The 27,613-nt window shown below is 39.7% G+C and overlaps 2 protein-coding genes across 4 annotated transcripts in view; one reads left to right on the plus strand and one right to left on the minus strand.

The window, feature by feature from the left end:
* Window positions 1-18,471, minus strand: part of RNF144B (ring finger protein 144B) — a 168,719-nt gene extending 150,248 nt beyond the window's left edge. The window contains exon 1 of one of the 3 annotated variants that reach the window (XM_074335176.2): window positions 18,287-18,471. The gene's annotated coding sequence lies outside the window, so the exon portion shown is untranslated. Of the gene's footprint in view, window positions 1-9,726; window positions 9,955-18,286 lie in introns of those variants that run through there. The other 2 variants (XM_019734276.3, XM_074335175.2) reach the window with 2 other exon arrangements.
* Window positions 18,472-20,690: 2,219 nt separating this feature from the next.
* DEK (DEK proto-oncogene) overlaps window positions 20,691-27,613 on the plus strand; it is a 28,627-nt gene continuing 21,704 nt past the window's right edge. Inside the window, exons 1-6 of the mRNA XM_019734274.3 lie at window positions 20,691-20,856; window positions 21,205-21,364; window positions 23,362-23,463; window positions 23,711-23,820; window positions 26,005-26,099; window positions 27,030-27,150. Coding sequence (XP_019589833.1) covers window positions 21,214-21,364; window positions 23,362-23,463; window positions 23,711-23,820; window positions 26,005-26,099; window positions 27,030-27,150 — 579 coding nt within the window. The 5' untranslated portion in view covers window positions 20,691-20,856; window positions 21,205-21,213. The remainder of the gene's footprint in view (window positions 20,857-21,204; window positions 21,365-23,361; window positions 23,464-23,710; window positions 23,821-26,004; window positions 26,100-27,029; window positions 27,151-27,613) is intronic.

Genomic DNA, 27,613 nt, shown 5'->3' on the forward strand with positions numbered 1-27,613 from the left:
ATAAAGTGGTACTCCTGTGCTTCTTTTCCAAGTCTACCCTGTGGCCTTACACCTGACTTTGGAAACGTGACCTCTGTTGTCTCGAACCACAGCTAAAACTGAAAACTAAAAACGTTCTAATTTGGGCCGGCCTGGTGGTTCAGGCAGTTAGAGCTCCATGCTCCTAACTCCGAAGGCTGCCGGTTCAATTCCCACATGGCCCAGTGGGCTCTCAACCACAAGGTTGCCAGTTCCATTCCTCGAGTCCCGCAATGGATGGTGGGCTCTGCCCCCTGCAACTAAGATTGAACAGGGCACCTTGAGCTGAGCTGCCTCCCGGATAGCTCAGTTGGTTGGAGCACGTCCTCTCAACCACAAGGTTGCCGGTTTGACTCCCACAAGGGATGGTGGACAACGCCCCCTGCAACTAGCAACGGCAACTGGACCTGGAGCTGAGCTGTGCCCTCCACAGCTAAGACTGAAAGGACAACAACTTGAAGCTGAACAGCAACCTCCACAACTAAGATTGAAAGGACAACAACTTGACCTGGAAAAAAGGCCTGGAAGTACACACTGTTCCCCAATAAAGTCCTGGTTTTTTTAAAAAAAGGTTCTAATTTACCATTCTGTTACATGTGTACTCATATTTCTATCGATTGTTTCATTTTTATTTTTTTCCAGTAGAAAATATATAGATTCTGTTGGTTCACAAACTCCTGCAAGCAGAATTTGAACTCCCAAGAGTTAAACAGTTGCAGAAACTGAGGTTTAAACACCATGAGGCATGAAACGACAGTGACTGAGACAAGGTATTGGGGTGAGGTGGGTGCCTAGTCAGAAGCATACAGAAGTGAGAGTCAAAGAGCTCCAGACCCATAGAGCATATTGCAGAGTGGACAGAGTTCATGAGTGTTTATTCTCCCACCCTGCTCTTCCTCTATGACAGCACCATGTAGCACAGTCACCCTGGGCGTTATCTTAGATTCCTCCCCCTCTCACCTGCCAGATCTAATCAGTCACCAAGTCCTATTAATGCTATTTATAAAACATCCTTCCTATCTAGCCCCTCCTCCCATCCACTCTGCCACTGTTTTCATTTAGGTCCTCATTAACTCTTACCTATGTTTTTCTTCAAGATAGGAAAGTGAATCATACTTATATGCTAATGGGAAAGAGTCCATACAGTAGAAGAGATTGAAAATATTTGAGAAGACCACTGGTGAAGCCAGACCCTTAGAGGAAAAGGAGAGGTGGAACTTTAAACCCAGGAAAAAAAGTAAATCTTGGACAGGAAAAGAAAAACTTCACTATCTGAGACACTGATGTTCCCATAAAGCTAAATTTATTAAGCTTTTTAATGTTAATATTTTCTTTCTTTTCTGAAACAATATTAGATGGTGTATTTTTCATGTCCCTACACACACACACACACATATATATATATATATATATATATATATATGTGTGTGTGTGTACATATATATATATATATATATATATATATGTATTACTTATTTATTTATTTTTAATTTTGCTATTTCTTCAAATCCAAATCCAATTCTGCAATCTGGAGTATCTGTCTAGCTGCGAACTTATCTCTGCTTTCTGATCTTTTCCCTTTCTCCTTCGGGAGAAACTTTTTATTGACTGTTTACACTCTCTTTCTCCCTTACTCTCATTAATCATTCCATTGCAGACTTCCTTCTAGCTTTATTTCTCTACTGAAATTGCCTGAGGCTGGGGTCACACTAACCTCCAATTGCCAAACACAGTGGTAACTTCTTTGTCTTCATGATGCTAATGAAAGTTCTTTCATCTTAAATTACTAAATTCCCTTTGATTCTCCCATGTCTTTCTCTCATGATCTCTGTCCTTCGCTCTGACCACTCCTTCTCAGTGTCCTTTTGTTGGCTTTTCCACTATGTTCAGAGTTTCAATGCTGAAGACTTTGCTCTACACTCTCCAGGGGCCATCTCATCATGCCTTCTACCACCGGCTGTGTTCTGACAATTCCTATATAGTTATCTCATGTAATCTGTGTCATTCTGTGAGGTAAACATTACCTTTTCCATGTGAAGGAAATGAAGCTAAGAAAACTAAAGTAATTTGCAAAGTTTCCATTAACAAAAAAACACATTCAACCCACAACCTTATGAATCCAAAAGTATGGCCCTTTGACTCTAAAGCAATAGTGTTAAGGATAAAATAAGATAATGTATAAAGGTGTTAAGAAAACCGATACAAAGGTGTTAGGAAAACTATTTTAATGAATTTCTGGGATTGTATAATAAAATTGTGTAAAGAGCCCAAATTCCCTTCTTTAATACCATCTGTCTCTTGTTCTCTCCCTTCTCTCTGAGGTGGTGAAGTAAATCTCAGCACATTTCAACTTTTTCCTTACCTTTCACTGACCATGGATTCAGCCAGGGATCCACACATATGAACAGGACATATCTTAACTCCTGATTCTGGTCTAACACGAATTACTTCTCCAAGGCAGCACAAACAGACAAGAAATACTAGGTATATGAAAAGACTGCATTTCCAAAGGAGATTTTTCTAATGAATTGCCATAGATGGTAATTATTTCTACTGAAATAAAGTTTCTGCACAGTAGCAACTTCTATAGATTTTCTATTTAGTGGACTCAAAAAGAAGCAAAAGGACATCATTGCTATGAAGCCAAAGTAGGTAACCATAAAGCAGGAAGGATCTGAGATATTAAAGACAACTTGGGTACCAAAAATATCAATGCCAAATAAAAAGTTGCAATGGAGGTAATGAGTAACAGATTGGAAATGACTGAAAATCACATCAAAGTAGATGATAAGCTTGAGAAATTCTGCTAATATTCGGAGAAAAAGCAAAAAGACTAAATTTATTAAAGAAAAGATGATATGGGAGACGACTATATAATGTGTGCACACTTCCAAAAAGAAAACAAAATCAATTAAAAATAATTAGAAAAAAATTGAATATTGAGATGATAAAAAGATTTAAGTCCTCAAATTGAAACTACTCAAAGACTGCCAAGAAAAATTAATGAAACAGATTATCACCATGATATAATATGGGGGGGGGGGGGGAATTTAGTATTTATTAGAAAAAAGAAAACAATGTTTAAGCATCCAGAGATAAAAACAGGTTATGTGACCCAAGCATTTTATACAAAGTAAGAACAACAGAAAAGTATTCTTATTTATACAAGACTTCCTGAAAACAATTTCTTAAAAACATTCTCAGCTACACATGTTCTCCTAAAAAAATTACTTGAATATATACTTAAACTTGTGATACAAATTTAAGGATAAAGGAACTGTAATATTATTAAGCTGGTATAAGCAGTAGAACAACTTAACAGAGTTAAGTCTAAATAAACTTAGTCAACATGGGCATAAACCTTAAAGAAAATGTCAAAATTAATTCTTTAAATAGAAAATGATTTCAGTACTTATTAAAAATAAATTTGATTTTAATAATCCCAGATTATATCAACAAAAAACTAGGGAATGGAACAGCTGGAGAAAGAGAGGTAGTAAAAATGTCAAATTTCTCATTTTACAGAAAGAAAGGTAATAAATACCATTTCTTCCTGGCATTGATTAGGAAAAACAAGTGCATGTGTGCGCACGCGCACACACACACACACACACACACACTCCTCAAAGGTAGCCATAGTTGGACTTTTAAGATATAATCCATACCTTTTAATCTATCAGAAGAAAAGTGAGCAAATAAAATACAGTCCAGAGAGCTAAAGACAAAGGTTGAATAGCATGAGCAATTCTTATGACATATTGTTTCTTCTTTTAAAGTAAATAAAAAGAATGCATAGTAAAAAAATCATAATTCTGTAACAATGACATTCATACACATTGTCCACATGCATAGTTAAAAAACTGGAAAACTTATGCCAAAATGTTAGGTGTGGTTATCTGTGGGTAGTAGGATTAGAGGTAATTCTGGTATTTGTCTTTATACTCCTCTGTATTTTCCAAAACCAAAATATAAAATTAGTCAACTGTCTGGCATGCTTAACCTTGTTCATAAACTTACTTTAAACTCAAATATATTTATACACAAATTTATATATGATACCCAAATATTCTTACCTCTTTCTGCTCATATGGTTTCTCAGAAAAACATTTAAATAGTGATAAAGTATTGAAGTATATTAATGGAGAGTATGATTTTTAAAAAGAAAAGAAAGTCTTGACTAATTAAATATTATGGGAAAGAAGTATTAAGTTACGAGAACTTAGAAAATTCAAAGCAGAATTTCATGAGGCAATTCTACACCCTCCAGGAGGGGGCAGAGGTGACGATGGGGACAAACATTGCCTGAGTTACTCCAAGCAACATTCCCAACTGCAGACAGGGAAGCTGGGCTGGGTCAGGGTGTGGCTGAGGGACAACTGCTGTACGTATTAGACCTGGCAGTGGAGTCTTTCAAAGTGTTTACAAAGATTTTCTATGAACCAACTAATTCAGGGAATAACCTGTGCCTTTGGGTGTGACGGGCCAGCCGTCACGAGTCGATGGGTTCCCGAATGGGGGAGTGGGAATGAATAAAAGACACTCTCACATATGATGGCGATCACGGAACTTCAGTGATCCTGAAGACACTAAGTTTATTTTACTGTACCCATATAAGCAGTTTGAGCACGTGCAAGTATGTATTAACATAACAAATGTAAATTCTTTAGCTTTCACATAGAGGATACAAAATTCACCGAAACTCTCACAAGTAATTATCTTATCAATTGCCCTGATAGGCATCAGCCTTCTGTGTCTGGGAACTGGCCGCTCCCACCAAATTCCTCAGAAGCTTTACAAGCTCAAGCTCCCCTCAGGTGCAGGCAGAGACAATTGCCTCAGGGGGAGGAAACAGGTAGCATAAACCGAGCCATTCTGCAAAGCTCAGAGTTTCCTGTAACCATGGCTCCCCACATTTGGGTATATGAAAGAAACTGCAATTGGAAGAATGGTGGTGAAAGAAGAGAAAGACTTCTATAAGTGCAAAGACACTTTTGGGGTAGAAGCTTCAAGATTAAACTTTGAGGCAATTCTCACCTTTTTATGTAAGGCTTAATGTTAGTCAAGTAGAATAAATAATCTGATTAAAATGTACAAAGTCATGGAACTAAAAGTGAAACTTTTACTGCTAAGCAGTTATATGTGTGTCAGATTCAGTAAGTAATATTTCTTTATAGGGCAATGACTGACTCTCCGCCCTATCAGACTAACGCTCATTTTATCATGATGTTTTGTAAGTTATCCCTTTTCTATCCTGAAATGAAATCCATAGAAAATATAGCCAATGTATATACATACTTTCAAAAACAAAAAAATGTAACATCCTGACTGTAACCTAAAGGAGACATAAAAGGAAGTAAATTTAATGAAGTAATACACAGTTTAACTCATAACTACTCTGGCAGGATGACATTAGAAGACAAAATTTCTAAAAGCCTGAAGGAGGGGCTGGCCTGGTGGCTCAGGCGGTTGGAGCTCCGTGCTCCTAAGGCCGAAAGCTGCCAGTTGGATTCCCACATGGGCCAGTGGACTCTCAACCACAAGGGTGCCAGTTCAACTCCCACAAGGGATGGTGGACAACACCCCCTGCAACTAGCAATGGCAACTGGACCTGGAGCTGAGCTGTGCCCTCCACAGCTAAGACAGAAAGGACAACAACTTGAAGCTGAACAGCACCCTCCACAACTAAGATTGAAAGGACAACAACTTGACCTGGAAAAAAGGCCTGGAAGTACACACTGTTACCCAATAAAGTCCTGTACCCCTTCCCCAATAAAATCTTTTAAAAAATAATAATAAAAAAATAAAAGAAATAAAAGCCTGAAGGAGATAGTAGCATGCAGTGGAGAATCACTTGTAGAAAGCAATGGAGATTGTGGCAAATTAGTCATATTACAGATGTCTTGTGAATCACCAAAATTTCATGAAATTATGAAGAAAATATATCTTTAAAACATTTTGATTGTTTTGATTGTTTTGATTAATTCCACTTTGGAATACATATTTAAATGTAGTTACTGTATTTAATCATTAAATCAATGTCAGAATGTTGAGCTCCACACACCAAATACACCTAAACTGAAATATAAACACATATGAAGACTTTATAAAATCTTTTCAGAATTAGGAAATTTGGCAGATACTCCAAATGAGCATACTATCATCTATATGTTCAACCAACATCTTGCACTAATTAGGGAAGCAGTGTGGAGTCTTGAAAGTGGTATGTGTCCTTGGTCAAGATGTTTAACTTCTCTGAATCACAGATCTATGTAAAGGGCATAATAATGGCTACCTATTAGAGCTATGAAGAGGTTTTTTTTGTTTTATTTTGTTTTGTTTTTTAACGTATGTAAAGCACCTCAATAAATAAATGGTGGCAAGTTGTAGCACTAGCAAGACTACTTCCCTAAATTCTATATGGTTCCTTAAGATTGGATGCAATTCTTTGGGTGCCTACTTATCAGGATGAATTCTTTTACAACTGATGACAAAAGAAAAATGTCTCAACCCTACGATCTTGAGAAGATAGACCTTTTAAGATAGAAGATCTTGAAAAACAGAAAGATGAAGTGGGAGTTCCAAAAATCAAGCCTTAGTTCAGTAGGGTGTTGAGAGCTTAGAAATTCTAATGATTGTTTCCATTATTTCAGATTAAAATGTCTGGGGAGGGGTCTGAAGGCTATTCCTGAAGGATTTACTGAAATAATAGGTTATGCTCTTCACCCACCCCACCACTTTACTCACAGTTCAGAGGGTTCAGAGGGTACTCTTTTCTTCTGTCAGCCAGTTGAAGTAGCCCCCACCTACTGTAATGAAAACCCTAGGATGCTAGTTTAGAATAGTTCAGCACCTTTGTAAATGACCCACATCACTTTTAACATCACACTGAGTTTCATTAGAAATCTAGCTGTGATGTGTGACATACTTCGCTGCCATTCCTACATTATTGAACTCATATACATATATATTCCTTTAAAATGAGCAAAATCTCCACTACTACAAGAACTGGAAACAATATAAAATTTAATGGATATTCTCAAAGTGTGGATTATGGCTATAAGTGCTCCAGTATCCACCGGTAAAAATGATCAGAATCTAGATGACTTCTAAAGTGCTTTCCAATTTTAGTACTCTAGGACTATTACTTCTGCATAGTTGAATCACTGGGAAATTAACAGCACAATTAAATAAGGCAATTTGTGATCTAGGCTACACTAAGACTACTCTCTTCGTGGCCCAAGGTATTTCCTAGAATACTGAGCTAAAAATGTAACTGCATCCTGCAACCAACGCAAACTTGTTCTAATTGGTGGGAGGGAAAAAATTCAGTCCAGAGTGCCAGCAATTCCTCTGTGAGCTAGAGTGGCAGGGAGAGTGTGGGGTCAGTGAAGCATCAAGTTACAGACCAAATTAAAGGTCTGGAGAAGAGTGGCAGGGTCTAATCATCCACCGTCTGAAGCTGCCAGAATTGGATCTACCACCTTTACTCGTTCACCAAGGACTGCTATAAGTATGCTTAGCACACAGACTAAGGACTTCAAACATGTTTTATTAAAAAGGCCTTCAGTTCCAAATAGATCTTTATGGAATTATTTCCTTGAAGTTTTTAGTTCTGTCATATTAAAATTTCCATGAAAAAGTAATCAAAACCTAATGCTTACAGTGTTCTGCCACAAAGAAAAATATCGTGGGTTTTGCTCCTATTAAAAACATGTGTTACATATATATACATAATTATGTAAGTCCCAGACCCAGTGTACACACATATACACAAAAAAACCTTAGGAAAAAAATGATAATAATTTTGCCTAAGCCAACAAAATTCAGAACATAATTTGTACTCTGTCCATAACTCCCCTCATTAAGCCAATGCTTTGAAAAGGTCAGCAAACAAGGAATATTTCTGCATATTTTGTGACATAGGTTGCAAACACCAGATCTGTAGGGATGAATTAAGGTCACTTTTAAAATTCAAACAGTATTTTCTGGACCTAGTTAGCTGCTGAATCGTGTGCCTCTGCACTATCTTTTCCTAAGGGAAAGTTAATTTTAGAAAGAAGAAAAAGTTTGCCAGGAAAACAATCACGTTGGCTCAATACCTAGACAGTGACTCTTTTCTTAAAGTTCAAAATGCTTTACAGACAGTCTCTTGCTTGTCCTAAATATCCTTGAAAGCAGGTACCAAATACCATCCCTATTTCATAACAAGCATCTCATTTTGTTGAAAGTTGTATCATTTAATAGCATACCTACTTCATGGTATTTTAAAAAATTAGTCCTTCACCTCAATTTTCCAAAAGACAAATAGAAATCTTTATTTTCCCTGGCAGTTACACTCTGAGAGTTTGTTAGGTACTTAAAATGGTTCAGGTACATATATAGATATATATGAAAAGCAGCAGATGTACATCTGTGGCAAAGTGTAAGACGGAGAAATATTCAGTTATATGTATAAATTCAAATACAATATAATTTACAGACACTCTTAACCAATTCAGGGTAAAAGAGCTTGCTTCAAATAATTAGGAATGTAAACAGGATCTAAATTTAAATGATAATTCCTCCTTCTGGTTCCTAGAGATAATAGTTCATTTCTGTCTCTAGATTTAAAGTAACCAACCTGTAAAAATGCTACTGGTCATTGACAGAAAGTCAGTCGGTGCAAGTACAGTGAAGCAAGATTTTCTGATTCCCACGAGTGTAGGCCTCAGCCCTTTCTAATCGCCAAAGTGCTTGTCAAGGAATTCTTACATTTTTAAAATTGATGTTTAAAATCGAACTCTTTAACAAGGGTTCTTAGAACTACTGTATTTCCCTCTCTCCACCCTCTAGTTGTTTCCAATGACTCTCCCTTTCCAAAATTGCCATCTCTGAACCAATGGTACCCCACCAAATTTATCAACTAGAAGGGAACCAGCTTTTAAGTCTGTTTTTATTCTCTACTGACACACCCATCTTCCAGATGAGACTTCCAAATACCTTCTCTCCCTCCTACGCGGGCCTTACAGATACTTCCAAGTGCTGATGAGGGGGAGAGCCCATCGCAATCTCCTGGAGTGCTTTTTAAATATATACACAGATTTCTGAATCAGGATATCAGCTCCAGACTAGGACCTTATTGCTTTAGGCTGTTACAAAGTTCTAGCACCGCAGTCACCCAGAAAACCTTGTAAACTTACCACAGTATTTTATTTTCAGGAAAATTAAACCCCGAAGACCCTCAACCTATTGTTTGGTGCAGATACAAAAGATAAGACGATATACCTACCTTGACCAAGGGCGAATATCCCCCTAAAGTTAGAATGATTACAGAAGGCCGGGGGGGTGGGCAGGTATGTTTTGGAAGGAGAGGATCTGTGATATTTCAGCCTGGAAACCGTTGCATACTGGAGGGGAACCGCGGGTGTTTGCGCCGCACACACCTGGTGAGGTGCTCCCCTAAGACGTCGGGTTCCGGCAGCTGCCCGGGGCGGAGTGGGGGCAGTGAGGTTGGGAAGGAGACGGGCCCCCGCACCGCGAAGTAGAAGCCGGGATGACCGAGGGTCCGAGTCCCTGCAGACCGATCGCCCAGGGCTTCCGGGTGCCGAGGAGAACTCGGGAGGGGGCGAGGGAGGAAGAAGGAGGTGACAACCTGAGGAGGCCGAACGGCACCTGGTACGCTAGCCTGGCCGCGCTCGAGGGAGGGCGGCACCCCGCGCCCCTCCTTACCTTGCGCGCGAGGTCGGAGTGAGGAGCGGGGGACCGGGGAGCGCAGGGCTCCAGCGAGGGCGCGTGCCGCTGGGTGTCCGCTGGCAGCTCTGCCCGACAGCCGTCCCGGGTCTCCGAGACATTCGGGTGTCTTGCTTCCAACCCCTGAGCGCGTCTCAGCCCCCTTCGCCGGCCCTCCCCCTGCTGCCTGCCTCCTCTCCCCTCCGGCGGCCTTTTGCCGCGCTCCCCTTCTCCCCCTGCTGTTTATTCCGGAGAGCGGTGGCCCCTCTCCTAGCCTGCCCTCCCCCGGCGCGTGCACGCACACACCTCCCCCAGAAACGCGCTCTCTTAGCAAGGAGGCGGCGACGGGAACCCTTGAAATTCTGGGCGATCTCAGAAAATCCTTTAAAATATCTTTGATCTGCCCAATGAGGTTCAAGACAGGCACCGCTTCCATTCACACACACACACACCGTCTCTGTCCTCATCTGTCTTAACCACAACATCACTTAACATGTAGATTGTGCTCTGAGAATCTCCTGCCAGTCATTTTAATATTTCCAAAATAACTCCTTCCGTTTTATTGTTTGTAAAAACCAGACGTCCCCACTATTTAAACTTAGGTTGCCAGAATGTTAGATTGGCCTCGGAGAAAATATGTTCAGCTGTACAAGACTTGGCAAGTCTATTTTGCCATCACTGTCAATGCCTGCCACCTGTCAGGGCTCCCCAGTCTGGGCCAGAGCAGTTAATTACACCTGGCTTTGGTTACTGAGCATGCCCAGAGCCTCTGTTCTCACTTAGAAGAGACGCAATTCCAAAGTCAAAGTTCTGAAAAGGAACAAGTGGATGTACTCAGAGTTTTAACGGCGAGGGAACTAGCAATGAGCAGAGCATACTGAGTAACATAAAAGGTAAGAACGATGCGAAGGGATCAGTGAAAACACGGTTGTATCACTAAGATGCAGGAGCTGGAGTGACGTAATCCCTAGTGGGATTGTGAAGGGATTACTTAAATGGCAGTCCATTTATTCATTCATTCATTCACCTATCCTTATACTATATATTTGTGGAGTAGAATAGAGGCAGCATAGCATTATTCATAATCAGTCATGCTATAATCTCAAAAATTCTAGGAATTAACATGAGAAGTAAAGTTTCCAGGCAGGGAATTCCCACCCATTCTCAGGAATTTTTTCCCCCGTTCTCCCGGTCCCAAATCCCGAGACATAAATTGTTTTCTGTTCTCCACAATGAATTGTTTCCACAAAGCGATGACCAGTACTACCAACCACCTGGGTTCAAGGAGCCGATTTTCCCGATTTCCCAACCAATTTTTCTCGGGATTCGGAACGGGGAAAGCGAAAAAAATTCCTGCGAATGGGAGGGAATTCTCGCCTGGAAACCCTAATGAGAAGCAACCAGTTTATTACAGAGCCCTGATAATGCAAAATACCTATGAGAGACTCCATATTAATCGATTACCTTGATCAGATAATTTTCTAATCTGAGGACTGGAAAAAATTGGATACCTACTAGAATTGTCAGGCTTCTATATTGGGCAGGAGGTGGTTATCAGAAGATGAACTCATCAAACAAGTTATTGCAATTGAAAAGACCAGCTTGGGTGATATAGGAAGAGGGGTAGGGCAAGGTTAGCACAAAGATTTCTTATTCCTTCCGCCAATACTTATTGAATGCTTGCTAGTTCAAGACACTGCTGGGTGCTAGGGATAAAAAAGTTAACAAGAAAGGCAACTTCCCCAACTTCACCAAACTGAATAGGGGGACAGACAAGTACACAGGCTGTTAAAAGTAGATTCTCTGATGGAGGACAGCACACACAGAAAGCAGTATACCTGAAGCCCAGAGGAAGTGACTTTTATGCTGAAACATGAAGAGTGAGTGTCATTTGGCCAGGGACAGGAGACTAGGAGGAGAACGAGTTTTCTAGTAGGGGTAGAGCATGGAGAGAAAGCCAAAGGTAAGAAAGAACAGGGCAATTCGAAGAATTTAAAGAAGTTCATTATGGTTGGAGGATTTTTTCTTGTGGGTGGCAGTGTGAGTGGCTGTGAGGAAGAATAGGAAACAAGGCTACAGAGGTAAGCAGAGGCAAGACCATGGAGAGCCTTCTAGGCCATGTTTTCGAAATGCACTGTATTGCATAGACAATGGGGAAGCATTGAAACGTTATAGGCGAGGTAATGGCTCGATCAGATTTTTGCTTGAGAAAGACTACTGGCTGCAGTGGTTGTCTTTCTCAAATGAGGATGGGGTTAGGAATGTGAGGGAATCAGGGAGAAGAGCTCTGGGAGGGGCATATGATCACTGAATACTAGCATACAGGTGGACCTGTGTTCATGGAATCTAAGTTCAGTCCCATGACAAGTCCCTAGAGAGACACACTTTTCCTGAAGAGAGTTGTGGAGGGAGGAGAGTCAATGGTGGTGAACAACTGAGAAACAATAGAAGTACAAATTAGAGATAGAGAGAAAATGGTTTGTTTGGGTTTTTTTAATGAAGTATTTTTGTTTTACATAGTAACTATCTCATACAGTTCAAGGACAAAAAAGAATGTTGATTTATAACTGAGTAGTGGAATAAACTAAAGGAAAATTTGACACAGAGAAATCACTTTTATATTCTAAATTTCCTACTGTGTAACAGCACACCAGCATGCTCCTACCCCAGCTTTCTTCTCCTTTTGAAAGTTATTTTATTCCTACCATCTTTCACTCCGCCTGTCTAATCATTTTCTGACCTTCCTCAATTTGAACCCATCTGTTTGAATTCAAAGTTCGTGCTCCTTCTAGTTACTAGGCCACGCTCTCTAGCTTCACTAAGTTCTAGACATCTATGGCTGCCACTGGGAGCTGAATTATTTCACTGTAACCATGGTGGGCTGTAAACAGAAGATCTCATGGAAAGCATGAGTGCCAGGGCAAGGGTGCTCTGAGGTGACAGGGCTCCCCTGCTGGATCCTCCCATCTGACTGAGACAGATGGGCAGAGGTGAAAGCAAGGGGGAAGGGCTGGCTGAACTTAGGCGAGCAGAGCTAGAGCACGACAGCCTGACATTTTACCCCTAGATCATGCTCTTCATGATTCTTTTGTTGTTGTTAAGATTATTTGTGGCTTTCTCCCTCTCATTTCAATTCTATTCTCCTCAATTTTCCTTCCTATTTTTTCATTTCTATTTCTCTTCTCTTTTTATTTTAAAACTGTTCACTTTTCTTTCTCTTTCTTTCTTTCTTTCTTTCTTTCTTTCTTTCTTTCTTTCTTTCTTTCTTTCTTTCTTTTTCTGCCTTTCTTCCTTCATTCATTCCACAAATATTTTTGTATCTACTATCTCTTTTATATCTATGTAGTATTGTCTACCATGTTACTATGGTAAGTGCTGGATATACAAAGATGACCAAGGCAAGGTCCTTACACTTTAATTCAGTCAGTGGACTTAGGAACTCTATGGTTGCAAGTAACAGAAATGCAGTCAAGATAACTTAAGGAGCGGGGAAGGGAATTGCTTAAAAGGTAACAGAACTGTCACCTGGAAGCCGGAGGCATGGACACAGACAGGCTTCCTCAACAATCTGGAACTGGGAATTAAATACAATCATGCATCTCTGTTCTTCCCTTATCCTAATTCACTTTCATCTTCAATCTATCTCAATTCCAGTTTCCCAGGGAGGGGACTAAGTGGCCTTACTTGGGTCAGCTGCCCAGTCAAGGAGGACAGGGTGTCAGGGTCATGATGTAAAAACATGCCTATGAGTGTTCATCATGTAACTATATGGATGGTGGCTAGCATAGGATTGGGGATGAGGATGGAAGGGTATGTGAGGAGGTTGGGAGGAAGGCAGCTCTTCAGAAAGAGTACTCTAGGCAGACAACTTAACAGATGTTTACTATAAAAGTAAACATGTAAATACGTAATTACAATATAATTGCTGCCTAAGTACGGTAATAAAGATATGAACAAAGTATTCAGGGAACACAGTGCACGGGGGAGGGGAAGGAGTCTCAACTTCAGAGATATGAGGAATGCTTCATGGAAAAGGCAATGTTTTGAGTTTTAAAAGACGAATCTGTGTTTACCACACAAACACACCAGCGAGTCTGTAAGACTTGCAAATTTTACCTTGTTTGGTGAACTAGTTTTTCAGTAAGGATAAGGCTTCAGGGAGAGTCCAGTAATGAATCTTTTATAACAGTTATAGAGCGAGCTGATGTGGCCTGAAAGAAAAGATGTACATGAGAGACATTTAGAGACAGGCTTGGAATCCAGAGGATTGGATGTGGGGAGTTGCGAAGAAAGAGAAGCCAAAGATGACTTTAAATATTCAAACTTGAGCAACAAAGTGGGCAACAAAGCCATTAAATGAAGGAGCAAAAAGAGGAGAGATTTTCTAGAGAATGGGTTTAGTTTTCAATATGTTGAATTGCAGATATTGATGTGATTATTGAGTGAAGAAATCTAATAGGCAGTTGATAAGAGTATGATACTCAAGGAGAAAGTAAGTTGCTAAATATATTGATTTGGACTTTATTAATCTGGAGGTCATTGATCCCACGGGTGTGGATGAGATCATTTAAGGAAATCATGTGTAAGGAAAGAACAAAGGGCCTAGGTGGATCTCTGAAGAACACGAACATCTGAGAGGCCAACAGATGCAGGATAGCCAGCAAAGGAAGAGGACTAAGAGAAAGCAATATCATGCAAGGAAAGAAAAAAAGTTTTTGAAGGAAGGGGATGGTAAATAGCATCAAATACCTGCATAGAAACTAAGTAATATTATAGGAGTATTCAAAAGAAGCCTTTCAATTGCCTGTTTGAGGATCATGGTTGGTTTTTATGAGAGCAGTTTTAGTGAAGTGCTATGAAAACAAAGTACATTGCATTATATCAGGATTTGTCAGTCTCAGTACCATGGATGTTTTGAATCCGACAATTCTTTGTTGTGGGACTATCCTGTGCATTATAGGATATTTAGCAGCATCCTGGACCTCAGGATGCCAGTAGCTCCTCCCCCACATCGTGACAACTGAAAATGTCTTTGGACATTGACAAATGACCCCTGGGGGCAAAATGCCCCCCACCACTTGAGAACTACTGCATTAAACTGAGATGTGGATGGGAAACACAACAAATGTATTTTTCCAAAAAATATTAAGAGGTAGTATCACCTTTTAAAAATATTTTTCTTTTCCTAATTTGTAAACATCTGTTTATTCTAAATTTAATTTTTTAAACCCAAGCTGCCTATGGGACAAATATCTACCTAAACCTTTTCTAATTCACTTAAATAAAAAATGTTTTATTCGTAAAACTCTAGATTCAAAATAAGATTTAGAGGACTATTTTAGAGTTAGACATATCTTTTTTTCTTTCTATAGTGGCAGAAAGGATATCATTTATTATCCAGGGATAAGGATTGGACAGATGAGAGGGTAGGGAAACAAAGGGCACAAAAAAACTTTTGGAGGTGATGGGTATGTTCCTTACTTTGATTGTGGTCATGGTTCCATGCTGTACACATATGTCAAACTTACCAGATAGTATACTTTCAGTGTACATTTTATTTCATACCAATTTATACCTCAATAAATTTTGTAAAACAAAACAAAAAACAGAAATAAAAAAAGATAGGTTGCCTGTATGAATAGCAAGGAAGAATAGGTGATGAAGCTAGACAGGTAAGCTAGGGCTCAGATTGTCATACAATTTGTTGCAGGCTTCAATCTGTCCTATGTGTAATGGGGAGCCAATTGAGACTGCTAAACGTGGGTGTGATCTAGACATATCTATTTTGTAAGCTAACACCCCATTTTGATAATCTTGTGACAATGTTGAGGACTTCCAGCCAACTTGTAGTGGAAAACATTTTACTGCCTTTGATGTTATGACTCAGCCAACAGTGATGACATTAAATATAATCTAAGCGCTGAATGTTAGTCCCTAAGCAGAATGTTTCTCTATTTCTTTGGTCTCATATAACATGAGGATATATTAATGAACTGTTACAAATAATACTTGCTAAATTTAGAGCACAGTTAGGTACTAGGGCCAAAGTTGGTAACCACTTATCCTTTGTTCTCTAACTTTTATAAGTCTTGCCATGATTCCCCTCACTTTCTCCTACTACTCACTTTGAATAATTTTCCCTGGCCATTGTTGGAATTAGAATTTACCTACCAACTGGATATTGCTGAATTCAAATATTTTCAAACCTAATCTCAAATTACTAAACTGTGTACTTTGGCTAATCTTTCTGCCAAAATAGAGTATGATATCTTGTTTTTAGAAGAATCAAATGTGTCACTATATTTATGACAGGGTTTAAATCAGAACCTGGTCTGCAGCTTAGTCAAACCATGTGCATTTACTGAGTTAATGTTGCTGGAAGGTCTTTAAATAGCAGCCAGACAACAGACTTAGGCCACTGTGTAAGAACAAAAAAGGGATGCATTTCAATTGAACAAATATGTTTAAAGTATTTACTATGTGTCAGGCACTGTGCCAAGTACTGAGAGAGAAAAAAATAGCATGAACATGGTCTCTGTCCATGAAGCTTAGAGTGTGGGAAAGATAGATATGTGTATGTAAGAGCAAGATAGGTGTACGAGAAAGATAGATCTATATGTGCAGTGTCTATAAGAAGCTCTCAAGGCAAAATGAAAAAACCTTAAGAAACTGGGTTTTAGTATTTCCAAAATAAACCCAAAAGACATTTGCAGGCCGATTCCCTGTTCATCCCAATTGTACCTTATCTGGTTGCAATGATCAGCTCCTTCTGTGCAGAGACAGCAGTGCTCACCAACTATTCCATATGTGCTCAATATTGCCTAGGTCCAATATTGCAGTTAGGTGGGGTCATATGACTGATCTGGCTACTGGCCAATGAGCAGAATCATAGAAGAACAGGAATGAGTTCTTCTCCTGCTCTCTTCCCCTACCACCATGAACACAAAGGACCTGTGTTGAGATAGTGGATCTACATCAAAGTAGCCTAGAAAAATGAACAAACCACATGAACGGAAGCCCTGGGGAGCTGGCTGAACAGAAAGCTTTACAGTATGAGAAATGAACGTTTGCTGTTAAACAAAACGGATGAACTGCTGTTAAACAAACTTTTGCCGAAAAAACCTTTCCTATCACATCTTATCACCATCTCATCACATTAAACAAGAAATGTTCTGAGTCTTCATAGTAAGAGTTTCGTTTGCATTCATTCAGCAAATAACTTATTGACCACTTAGTATAGAGGTACTGCTTCAAGTGCTGAGAAAACCGTGATGAATAAAACAGAGTCCCTGCAGCTACAAGGAACTTATATTTTAGTGGGGAAGACAAACAATAAAATTTTCAGATAGTGATAAATGTAACAAAGAAATAAAGATCTTGCTTCTTGATCTTGCCGCATTTTCACTATTACCCCTTTCATGCTCCCATGTCCTTACTTCCCTCCCTGTTCAACTCAGATTCTATGCTCCATCATTATATTCCTATCCTCAACTCATTCACCCTTTTCTCCTGTTTTTATACTTGCCTGGCAAAATCCCTACCTGGTTAAATCCAAATCTTTGCCATCTTCACACCTACTCCTGGGTAGCTGAAAATGGCTGGAGGAAAACAATCATCCTGACTGGTCTTAGATGGACTTCATGGCCACTATTCTCACTCAGTCCTCCTTGCAGCTTCCTGGCAACCATATTACAGTCCCTGCTTCATGCATCCCCCGTTTTCCTACAAGAGTAGCTCAGATTTCTTCTCTTCTGAACCTTCCAACAGTCCTCTGCCACACTCACTCACTGTCAATGATTTTGCTCCTGATTTCACTGACAAACTGAAAGGAATAAGGACTTCTAAAACTCCCACTATATCTGCCAATCCTTACCTAGCATTGGTACCCATATCCTCTATCTTCCCTCCTGTTGTATAGAAACTGTCCATTGTCCCATTTAAGGACAACTCCTCTACTTGTGCACTAGATTCCATCACTGCTCATCTCCTGGGGTAGACATGGAGATGTGCCACTCAGATCCCCCTTCAAGGAACAATCCACAGTCAGCAGCCTCCATCTGTCAGCACCTTCAGGCTCTGCCACAGCTGTGGAGTCACTTTACCTGAGTTCATGCCCTTCCTGGGGCAGCTTGCATGCAATGACTGAGCAAGGTGGGGGGTATAAAAGCTCAGCCAAGCAGGACACTCTGAAGAGCCGTAGTCACTCCAGAGTCTCTACAGGGCTGGCTGAGGTTCTGGCAGGTCGGATTCACAGCTAGACCTCTTCTTGTGCCCAATCCTGCTTCCTCCCCACTCCTTTCACAAGTTTTGATTACTAGTGAATGTCTGCCACCCCAAATTCTGCTTCAGCATCTGCTTACGGAGAACTGAACTTAGTATATCTTAGGCCCCCTCCCTCTTACATCATCAGCTTTCCCCTCTACTGGTTCATCCCCATCATGACAGAAACATACAGTAATATCTTCCTTCTTAAAAACCAAACTCACTTTGACCTACTACTCCATTTCCCTGCTCCCCTGAACAGCAAAATTCCTGAAAACTGAATTTATTCCTTACCTACCTGTCTCTCTATTTCGCCGCTCCTGGCAACTTCATACTCATCACCCCACAGAAGCAGCGGTTGTCAGTGTCGCTGATAACTCATCATTGTTATATCAGATCGTCAATTCTCAGTTCTCATCTCACTGATTGTTTAGCAGCTTCTGACCCAGTTGATCACTCTGCGTTAGACACTTCTTATTCATTTGGCTTCTGAGACACAACTGTCACTTGATCCTCCTCCTGCTTCACTGTCTGCAGTTGCTCCTTCTCATCTCCTTTGCTGGTTCTTCTTCCTCTCCTGAACCTCTAAACACTGAAGAGCTCCAGGGTACAATTTTGACCCTTTCCTCATCACTACCAATATTCACTCTGCTAGTGATCTCATCCAGCCTCAGGGCTTTAAATACCATCTACATGTTGACAAATGCTAAATTTACATCTTGAACTAGAGCTTCTTCCTCTGAATGCCAGATTCTTATATCCAGCTGCTTATTCTGAATCTCCATTTAGATGCTAACAGAAACTCAAACCTAATATGTCCTAAAAAAACAAAACAAAAACAATTGATCCCCTTCCTAACCACCCATTTCCCCCTCAAAAAGTCCTGTAACCCAACTCCTGAGGTCTTCCTCATCTCAGCAGATAATCTATTTCATTTTTAGTTATTGTACCAAAAACCCAAAGTCATCATTAACTTCTCTATCTCTTATACTCCCCATTCAATTCTTTGGCATAGATCCAGTCTTTCTTCACTGCTCTCATTTACTTAAGATCTCTTTTCAAATGTCATTTTATTAACACGATCTTCCTTAATTATCAAATATGTAAAATACAATCCCATCCACCCTACTGGTACTTCTTATCTCCTTTACCCTGCTTTATTTTTGTCACTACTTGACATACAATATGTTCCCTTGTTCATTTGTTTGTCTCAACTAGAATGGAAGCTTGAAGATGGCAGGAACTTTGTCCTGCTCTCTAGCTTCCTACTGGTGAGCAGAGTAGGTGCTCAATGTATTTTTTGAATAAATAAATGGGTGAAAAAGAACGGACAGGGAATAGTGGTGGTACTGGGGGAGAAGCACTTGAGCATAGAGCTAAATGACGTAAAAGTGCAAATCATTTGAAGATTCTGAGGGAAAAGCAGTCCTGGCAGAAAAAAGGAAATGGAAAGCTCAAAGGTAGGAATGAGCTCAGCAGCTAAATTATGTAGGACCTTATAAACTATTGTATTTTGAATTTTATTCCAAGTGTCATGGGAAACCACTAGTTTTAATCAAGAGAGTACCCAGTCTTATAATTTAAAAGGAAAATCACCTAGGCTGCTGTGTGACTAGAAGAGGGTGGGGAGTGGCAATATGGAAGCCACCTGACCAGTGACAGAGGGTGTGTAAAATCCAAGCAAGAGGCCAGGATTTGAATGGCACCAGTAGAATAGGAAATGGTATAAAATTTGAGGGTAGAAATGACAGGATTTGCTTATGTTTCCGGTAGGGTGTGCAAAAGGAAAAGAGAGGATTCAGTGAAGATGTCTAATTTTTGCCCTGTACCCGGGCGTCCATTCAGGCAAATTTATTATTGTATTTAGACGGATCGTATTTAAGTCCATTAAGTCCATTAAGTCAAAAGGATCCTTTGGGCAGCTAGTGGTTGAGGAGTTGGGAAAAAAATGAAGAGAATCACACATGAAGGGGCAGCATCTTGGGGGGGGGGGGGGAAATACTGCGTTCGGTTTTTGAAATGTTGAGTTTAAAAGGTATCCGCGAAGCTGGCCTAGAACTCTGGAGAAGTGTCTGGACTGGGCAATACCGTATTTCCTCTATTATCTCCCTCCCTCCCTCCCCCCTCCCTCCCTCCTACATCTAAAGGTCTGGAAAACTATTCGTCTCTGGTGACGTTAACTTCCAATGTGGTAGGGTCTTTTTCCGTACGGTGCACCTTACGGACGATGGGATCCTCAGAAATACAGCAGAATCGGGAGTGATCACCAACATGAACTCTGGGACCTAAACGGAATCGATCATTTCGTACTTCTCCTCCATTTCTATGAAATGCTGTAGACAGCGACTCCGAGGTTTGTAAACTTTTTTACTAACAACGGCGCACACCCTCCCAGGTCCGTGACTGCGCCTCCTCTTTTCCCGGAACGAGCCGTGGAGACAATACCCACGCAGGCCCCCTAGCGTTCTTCCGTCCAGCGCCGGCCTGGACGCCGGCTGCCCGCTTTCCCCAGCCAAGCGCCGAGGACCCGTCGACACGCGCACCCCTGCGAGGCCGCTCCGGCGCCGCCCGGTCTTGCAGCCCGGGTTTCCCGCGGAGGCGCCCAGCCCACCCCGCCCCGCCTCCTCCATCCCGTTTCCCCCACCCGCGCGCGCTAACTCCCAGCTCGTGGCCCTGATTGGCCGCCGCATTCCCGCTTTCTTGCCCAAACCGCCATTTTGAAAATCTTGTTGATTCTGAGGAGCGCAGAGCGCGGTGCGCGCGTCACGCTAGACTGCGGCCAGCGCGCCTTCTCTTTGGTGCCCACCACTGCCTCCCGGAGCCTCCTTGTGCCCACGCGCGCCAGGCCCACGGCGGCCCGGACTTGCGGTAAGTACTGCGTCGGGGCAGGGAGGCCGAGAGGGCGCTGCGGGGCTCGCTCGCTCCGCCGCGGCCATTTGGACGGCGGCCTGGGCCGCGGGAGGGGACGCGGCGCGGCCGGGCGGTGGGAGGGGCAGCTGGGCCCGCGGGTTCCCGCTTCAGGGATGCCCGGACCGCGGGCGGAGCGGGAGGGAAGCTACCTGGGGGGAGGGAGCACCGCTGTAACAGCTGCCCGAGGAGGCAAATTTGAGGTCGGCCCCCGGCTTCCTGGAGCTGTTACGGGTCGGTAAGTGGCTGTTCCCCCTGGTCCTTCTTGCCGGGGGCGAGGGAACCGAGACGTCTGGCTTCCGCCCGCAGGTCCACAGCATGTCCTCCTCGAGCCCTGCTGCGGAGGGAGAGGGAACCCCCGACCAGCCTGCGTCCGAGAAAGAACCCGGAATTCCAGACCCGAGAGAGGAAAGTGAAGAGGACGACGACGACGAGGAGGAGGAGGACGACGACGAGGAGGAAGAAAAAGGTGAGGACCAAGTCGTGTCCCTAAGTGATGGACTTAACACAAAACAGGTTTTATTTTGCACTTTTTGCACTTAGAAGTACTAAAATCCGAGTGATTTCCAGCAAGAATGTCCGAAATTTATCTGTTTTTGTGTTGAGCCATAGAAGAAATTAACTTTGTGAATTCTGTTTTTAAAAAGTACTTACTAGCGTTATAACCTATTTTGGAGTACAGTTGATTTCTGACCATTGATATACTTTAATAACCTTTCATCATCTGACAGGAAGTTTGTAAGGTTCAGGTCTGTTTTTAAAAACTCTTAGCTTTTGAAGTTACTAAGGTAATGTTTTGTTTTAACCTATTGCTCATTTAAGTACACATCTTTTGTGTTTTGAAGTTATAAGGTGTTTAATGAAATGACACATTAGATTATTAATGCTAGTCCTGGAAATCTTTTAATAATTTTAATATATTTGCTGGACTTCAGCAGAGATTCTTCTAAAAGGCCTATGGGGAGTTTCACAGGGAAACACCTTCTCTGGTGAAAGCTATTGCTACTTGAGAAAGTAGTTAAATGTGAAAGCAGTGAACTGTGAAAGTAAGTTAAATATGAGCTCAGTGCTTTCTCAGTTTTGGTGTTGAGGGAAGTGTTATTAACCATTATTTGACTGGAGGCATGAAACAGAACCGTACAGAATTGAACAGTGCTGTATCCGTTTATCCAACATAGATGGGGCAGTGCCTCTTTGAAATGTGTCAGCTTCCTAAGATATTTCCAATCACTTTAAAATCTGTATTAGAGACCTTAACATTCTTTGATGATGTTAGTCCAATCGAGGTTTCCTTAATATATGGCTGCAATTCAGCTGAACTTGGGAGGAGGTTTGAAGTTTTCTTCCCCAAACCACGGTTAACTGTCAATTTCTTTCAAGCCAAAACCAGTCCATGGTCAGGATTTTGTACATACAATCTGGGTTGAGATTGCATGGTATGCCTTTTGTTTGTTTAAAGTGGTGGGTGCTCTAAGAAGGGAGCATGTCTACATTTAAGTACAAAATGCTTATAAAAACTATTTTATAATTATTTTTTAATTATTCTTAATACAATAACAAAATTGGCTGCAATATAGACTAGCCCAAGACTTTCTCAGCACTTTTCCTCCAATTTTTTTAAGTCTTTTGAGGACAAGGTTTGGATTCCAGAGATGATGAATTTCAGCATGAAAAATTTAAAAATTCTCCCTGAGCAGTTTTATGGTTGTTCTAATTATTACTCTTTCACACAACAACTGAAATTCTGAATGTTTTTATCCTACTTAGCCTTGAAAATTTTAGCTCTACTACTGAAGCATAGGAGAAATAAGGCAGTGTGAAGTCTGTGCCAAATGAGGGGTGGAATTGACTTGGCAGTGGTGGGGAGTAGCCTAGTAAAAGATGACTCCCAGGTGTTTGCCTTTGGCAGCTGGGTGGATAATATTATCATTTTCCGGAAAGTAGAATTCGTGGACGTGAGTGAGTTTAGAGATGATTATGACTTGTTTTGGATACATTGAGTTAGGTGCCTATAGGACATCTAGTGGAGCTGTTCAGTTGGCATCCCCATCAGTTGATCTGAAGCTCAGGAAAATACTGGACTGGAGATAGACCAGGACATTTTTTAGCTTATAGATGGTAATCTAACACAAACAAATGGTTTAAATCACTCAGTGAAAGAAAGCAGTGATAACAGGATGCTTTAGAATGCTTTCTTATCTATATAAGACTGGCTCTTATAGTAAAATAAGACTGGGTCTTAATTTTTGTTTCAAAGACGCATTAGAGCTGATTGTCTGGCTAGGTCTTATTTTCGGGGCAACACATTACTAACCAAATATTTTCATCTCTGTTACGTTATTTGCTTCTCAAAATCCTGTGCGGAAGAGTAATGTATTAGGTCTCTGTGATTTTTGTACATGTTTATCCAATAAAGTTAATATATTCAAGCTTTTTATTATTTAAGAAGTACTAATTCTTTTCTAGAAAAGAGTCTCATCGTGGAAGGCAAGAGGGAAAAGAAAAAAGTAGAGAGGTTGACAATGCAAGTCTCTTCTTTACAAAGAGAGCCATTTACAATTGCACAAGGTAAGTTTATTCTATGTTCCTTTCATTTTTATGGTGAAAATGTCTAAATATACAAAATGGTTAGCAGTGTTTCATTTTTAGTCTTTACTAAGTAGTAATATATTATTGGTATAATATTATTTAATTTACCCTATTAGAGCAAAAGTCATATGTAAATTATGCTGTAAAAATAATTCTTGTTAAATTCACTTTGCAAATGTATTAATACATAATGGGTATTTAATTTTATTATGGTATTTTTTTCTAGGAAAGGGGCAGAAACTTTGTGAAATTGAAAGGATACATTTCTTTCTGAGTAAGAAGAAAACGGATGAACTTAGAAATCTACATAAACTACTTTACAACAGACCAGGCACAGTAAGACCTTTTTTATACTTTTAACCTAGTAACATATTTATGTATTAAAATAGAAGCTTCACACTAGAAACATAATTTTAGTCCTGGAAAGGACTTTAGCAATCAACCGGTTCAATTTCCATACCATACTTAGCCATATATTAATACTTTTTCAATGACGTATCACAAGATATATAGCTGGATAGTAGCAATTAGGATTTCAGTATCCAGGGCTCTTTCTACTGTAGTTGTTTTTATGCCAAACTGAAATGTCATATTGTGAAATCCAAAATGTGATGATTTACATGATCTTTAAATATATTAGGAGACATTTATATTTTTTTAGCCATTCAGAATAAATGATACAGTTAATTGTATGTTATTTTGAGCTAGTGTCTGATAAATTAGGTGATAATTTATTAATAGATTTGTTAGAATAAATCAGTGTTTCATTTTTGAATTGTTATACATTAATCTTCCCTTATCTGCGTGGGATACATTCCAAGACATCCCAGTGCATGCCTGAAACTATGACTAGTACAGAACCCTATATATTTTTTCATACATATACATATATATATACACACACACACACATACACCTATGATAAAGTTTAATTTCTAAATTAGGCACAGTAAGAGATGAACAATAATAACCAATAATAAAACAAAATGGTATACTATAATAAAAGTTATGTGAATGTGGTCTCTTTCTCATTATTCTGTACTCATCTTTCCACATTAAGGAAGCACTTTACGGCTTCTCTTTGTCGTACTGGAATGGCCAGCATCACTACTCTTGCGCTTTGGGGCCATTATTAAGTAAAACAAGGGTTCCTTGAACACGAGATTGAGATACTGCCGCAATTCATCTGAGCAGGCTGCTAAGTGACTAATGGACAGAGAGCACATACACTCCCTCCTTACCACGGTTTCCCTTTTCACAGTTATAGTTATCTGGTCAACCGTAGTCCAAATATATTAAATGGAAAATTCCAGAAATAAATTCATAAGTATTAAATTGCATGCTGTTCTGAGTAGCATGACAAAATGTCATGTGTGCTGTCCTGCCCAAGATGTGAATCTGTCCAGCGTATCCAGGCTGTATACCCCACCTGCCCGTTAGTTAATAGGAGTCTTGGCTGGTTATCAGATTGACTGTGTTGGTCAGTATTGCAGTGCCTATGTTCAAGTAATACTTATTTTACTTAGTGGCCCCAAAGCCATTCATATTTTTATTACAGTATATTGTTAACAATTCTTCTGTTTTATTATTGGTTACTGTTAATCTCTTACTGTGTTTAATTATATATTAAACTTTATCATATGTATGTACGTATAGGAAAAAACATAGTATATATAGGGTTCGGTATTAACTCTGGTTGGTTTCAGGCATCCATTGGGAGTTTTGGAACATATCCCCTGAAGATGGGGGGGACTATTGTGCAGCGTGGATACGCTGGACAAAGGGATGATTCACGTTGCAAGTGGGGTACCTTTAGATTTCATTCACAGAACAGTGTACAAAACTTATAAATTGTTTATTTTTGGAATTTTCCATTTAATATTTTCAGATGGCAGTAACCACGGATGGGGGTCTACTGTACTGTACACACAGTTTCAGTTTTCCATGTAATTGAGGAAATTTTGCTTTGGGATTGTGCATGGGCAAAGTAAAGTTTGACATAGTTAAGTTAGCATGTCTGAGGCATGGTATAATTTATTTTCGTGTGTGTTCTCATTTGATCCTCACAGCAGTCTCATTTGCATAAGTCCCATTACTGTTAAATGATACTAACTTTTGGAGATGCTGTGTTCTTTACTTTTCAAAGAGTAAAGTCCCTGACTTTCTGATTTGGAAACTAAATATTATGTATAACTTGTATTACTGAGAGAAAGATGTCTTTTTAAGCTGTAACGTTCTACATGCCTTCGTACTGTCAGATAACATTTAGTTGTGGTTTTATAATTACCAGTAAGAATTCCCAGATGGAAATTCATTCAAATTGTTATTTTCAAAAAATTAAGTTTGTAAGCCGTTTATAATGTTGATATTTTTGTAATATAGTTTTCAGTCATGAGTAAGAAATGTCAAATCAATATTGTAACTTGGAGAGATATGAAAATAAAGTTGTTGGCTTTGAATTTTTCCTTGTGTACATTACTGGGTAATAAGTAATAGTAATAATAAGAGATACATTTTCAGGTGTCCTCATTAAAGAAGAATGTGGGTCAGTTCAGTGGCTTTCCATTTGAAAAAGGAAGTACCCAGTATAAGAAAAAGGAAGAAATGTTGAAAAAGTAAGTTATTTTTATGTTTTGGTTAAAAACATAAAAAACAAAAAGTAAGTTAAAATATCATGTTTTGGATAATGTGCTTTGAATTTTATTTTTAAACACTTAAGTGTGACCACCCATACATTTTCAATAGACTGCTAATTCTTTGCTTTTAAGTGCCAAGATCTGATTTGTCTTAATAACTATTAACTTGGGAGGTTCGTTACTTTCCAATAAATAGTGACTATCAAGATTATTGAAAACTCAAAGACATTTCTATTTCTTAAAAGAGTGATACACACAGGTAAATCGTTCACACACAGGTAAATCATTCACACAGTCCAAATTTCAGAAGGTCTAAAGTGACTGTAGTAAAAACTCCCACTCGTCCCCTGTCAGCCACTCCATTCCACTTACAGGTAACCATTTAAACTATTTTGAAGATAATCAAATTGATAGAAACAGGGTCTTTGACCATAATGCAAGTGAGATGATATATTCTTAGAGCTGTTATTTATTAAATTTCCTGTCATTTAAGCACTCTAAATATGATTACCTGTTCCTTCACTGAAACATAATCATGGTAGGAATGCTGAGGGGAATATGTAATATTTAATCGCAATCAGCCAGAAGAATTAGCAAGTTCATGAATTTTATAGTATTGAAAATTTTTACATTATATTCTGTTGAATTAATTTCATTCTTTTACTACCTATAAAACTTAATTGGGAGATGGTGTTTTCAGTTTTTTAATAATCACATTTGGTTGTATTTTGTACACTAGTCAAGATTATAAAAAATACTTCCACAATTCACAGAAACATTGGCTGCTTTTTTAATCTTTGTAGCTGAGCCAGTTTGGTTAGCTTTATATTGCTTTAGCCTTTATATTGTGGAGAATGTTGATAAAGTTTCTTACATAATCACCTTGGTTTCTTCCATTTTCTGTTTCAGATTTAGAAATGCCATGTTAAAGAGCATCTGTGAGGTTCTTGATTTGGAGAGATCAGGTGTAAATAGTGAACTGGTGAAGAGGATCTTGAATTTCTTAATGCATCCAAAGCCTTCTGGCAAAGTGAGGACCAATTTGTACTATTTCAGGAACAAATCTGTTATTTATAGCCTCTCCTTTTTTTTTTTTTTTTTTTTTTTTTTTTTTGTGGGACAATTTAGTTAGCATTGCTGTCAACATTTAGTAATATCTACATTCAAAGAATATGCCTTCCATTGATATACCTGCAGTAATTTCATGATAGAAATAACATAGAAGGCACACAGATATGTTCTCCCTCATTAGTTATAAAGAAGATAAGACTAAGAAAAATAACTATTAGCTATCAGATGGGACAGAAATACAAACTAAGGATCCAGAGTTATATATCTAGAAGGCACTGGAAGAACAAACAGGTTGAGTGAGGATGAAGTGTTGGGCCGGTGGGGGAGGGTGTGTAACCTGCAGTCATGTCAGGAAAGACAAAATATGGGTATATTAGAACTGAATGTTTTCTAGATACTGGAATAAAGTTACATAAAAGTGA

Source organism: Rhinolophus sinicus, chromosome 14, assembly GCF_057876585.1.
Source record: "Rhinolophus sinicus isolate RSI-liver-muscle chromosome 14, RSI-T2T, whole genome shotgun sequence".
Classification (NCBI taxonomy): Eukaryota; Metazoa; Chordata; class Mammalia; order Chiroptera; family Rhinolophidae; genus Rhinolophus; species Rhinolophus sinicus.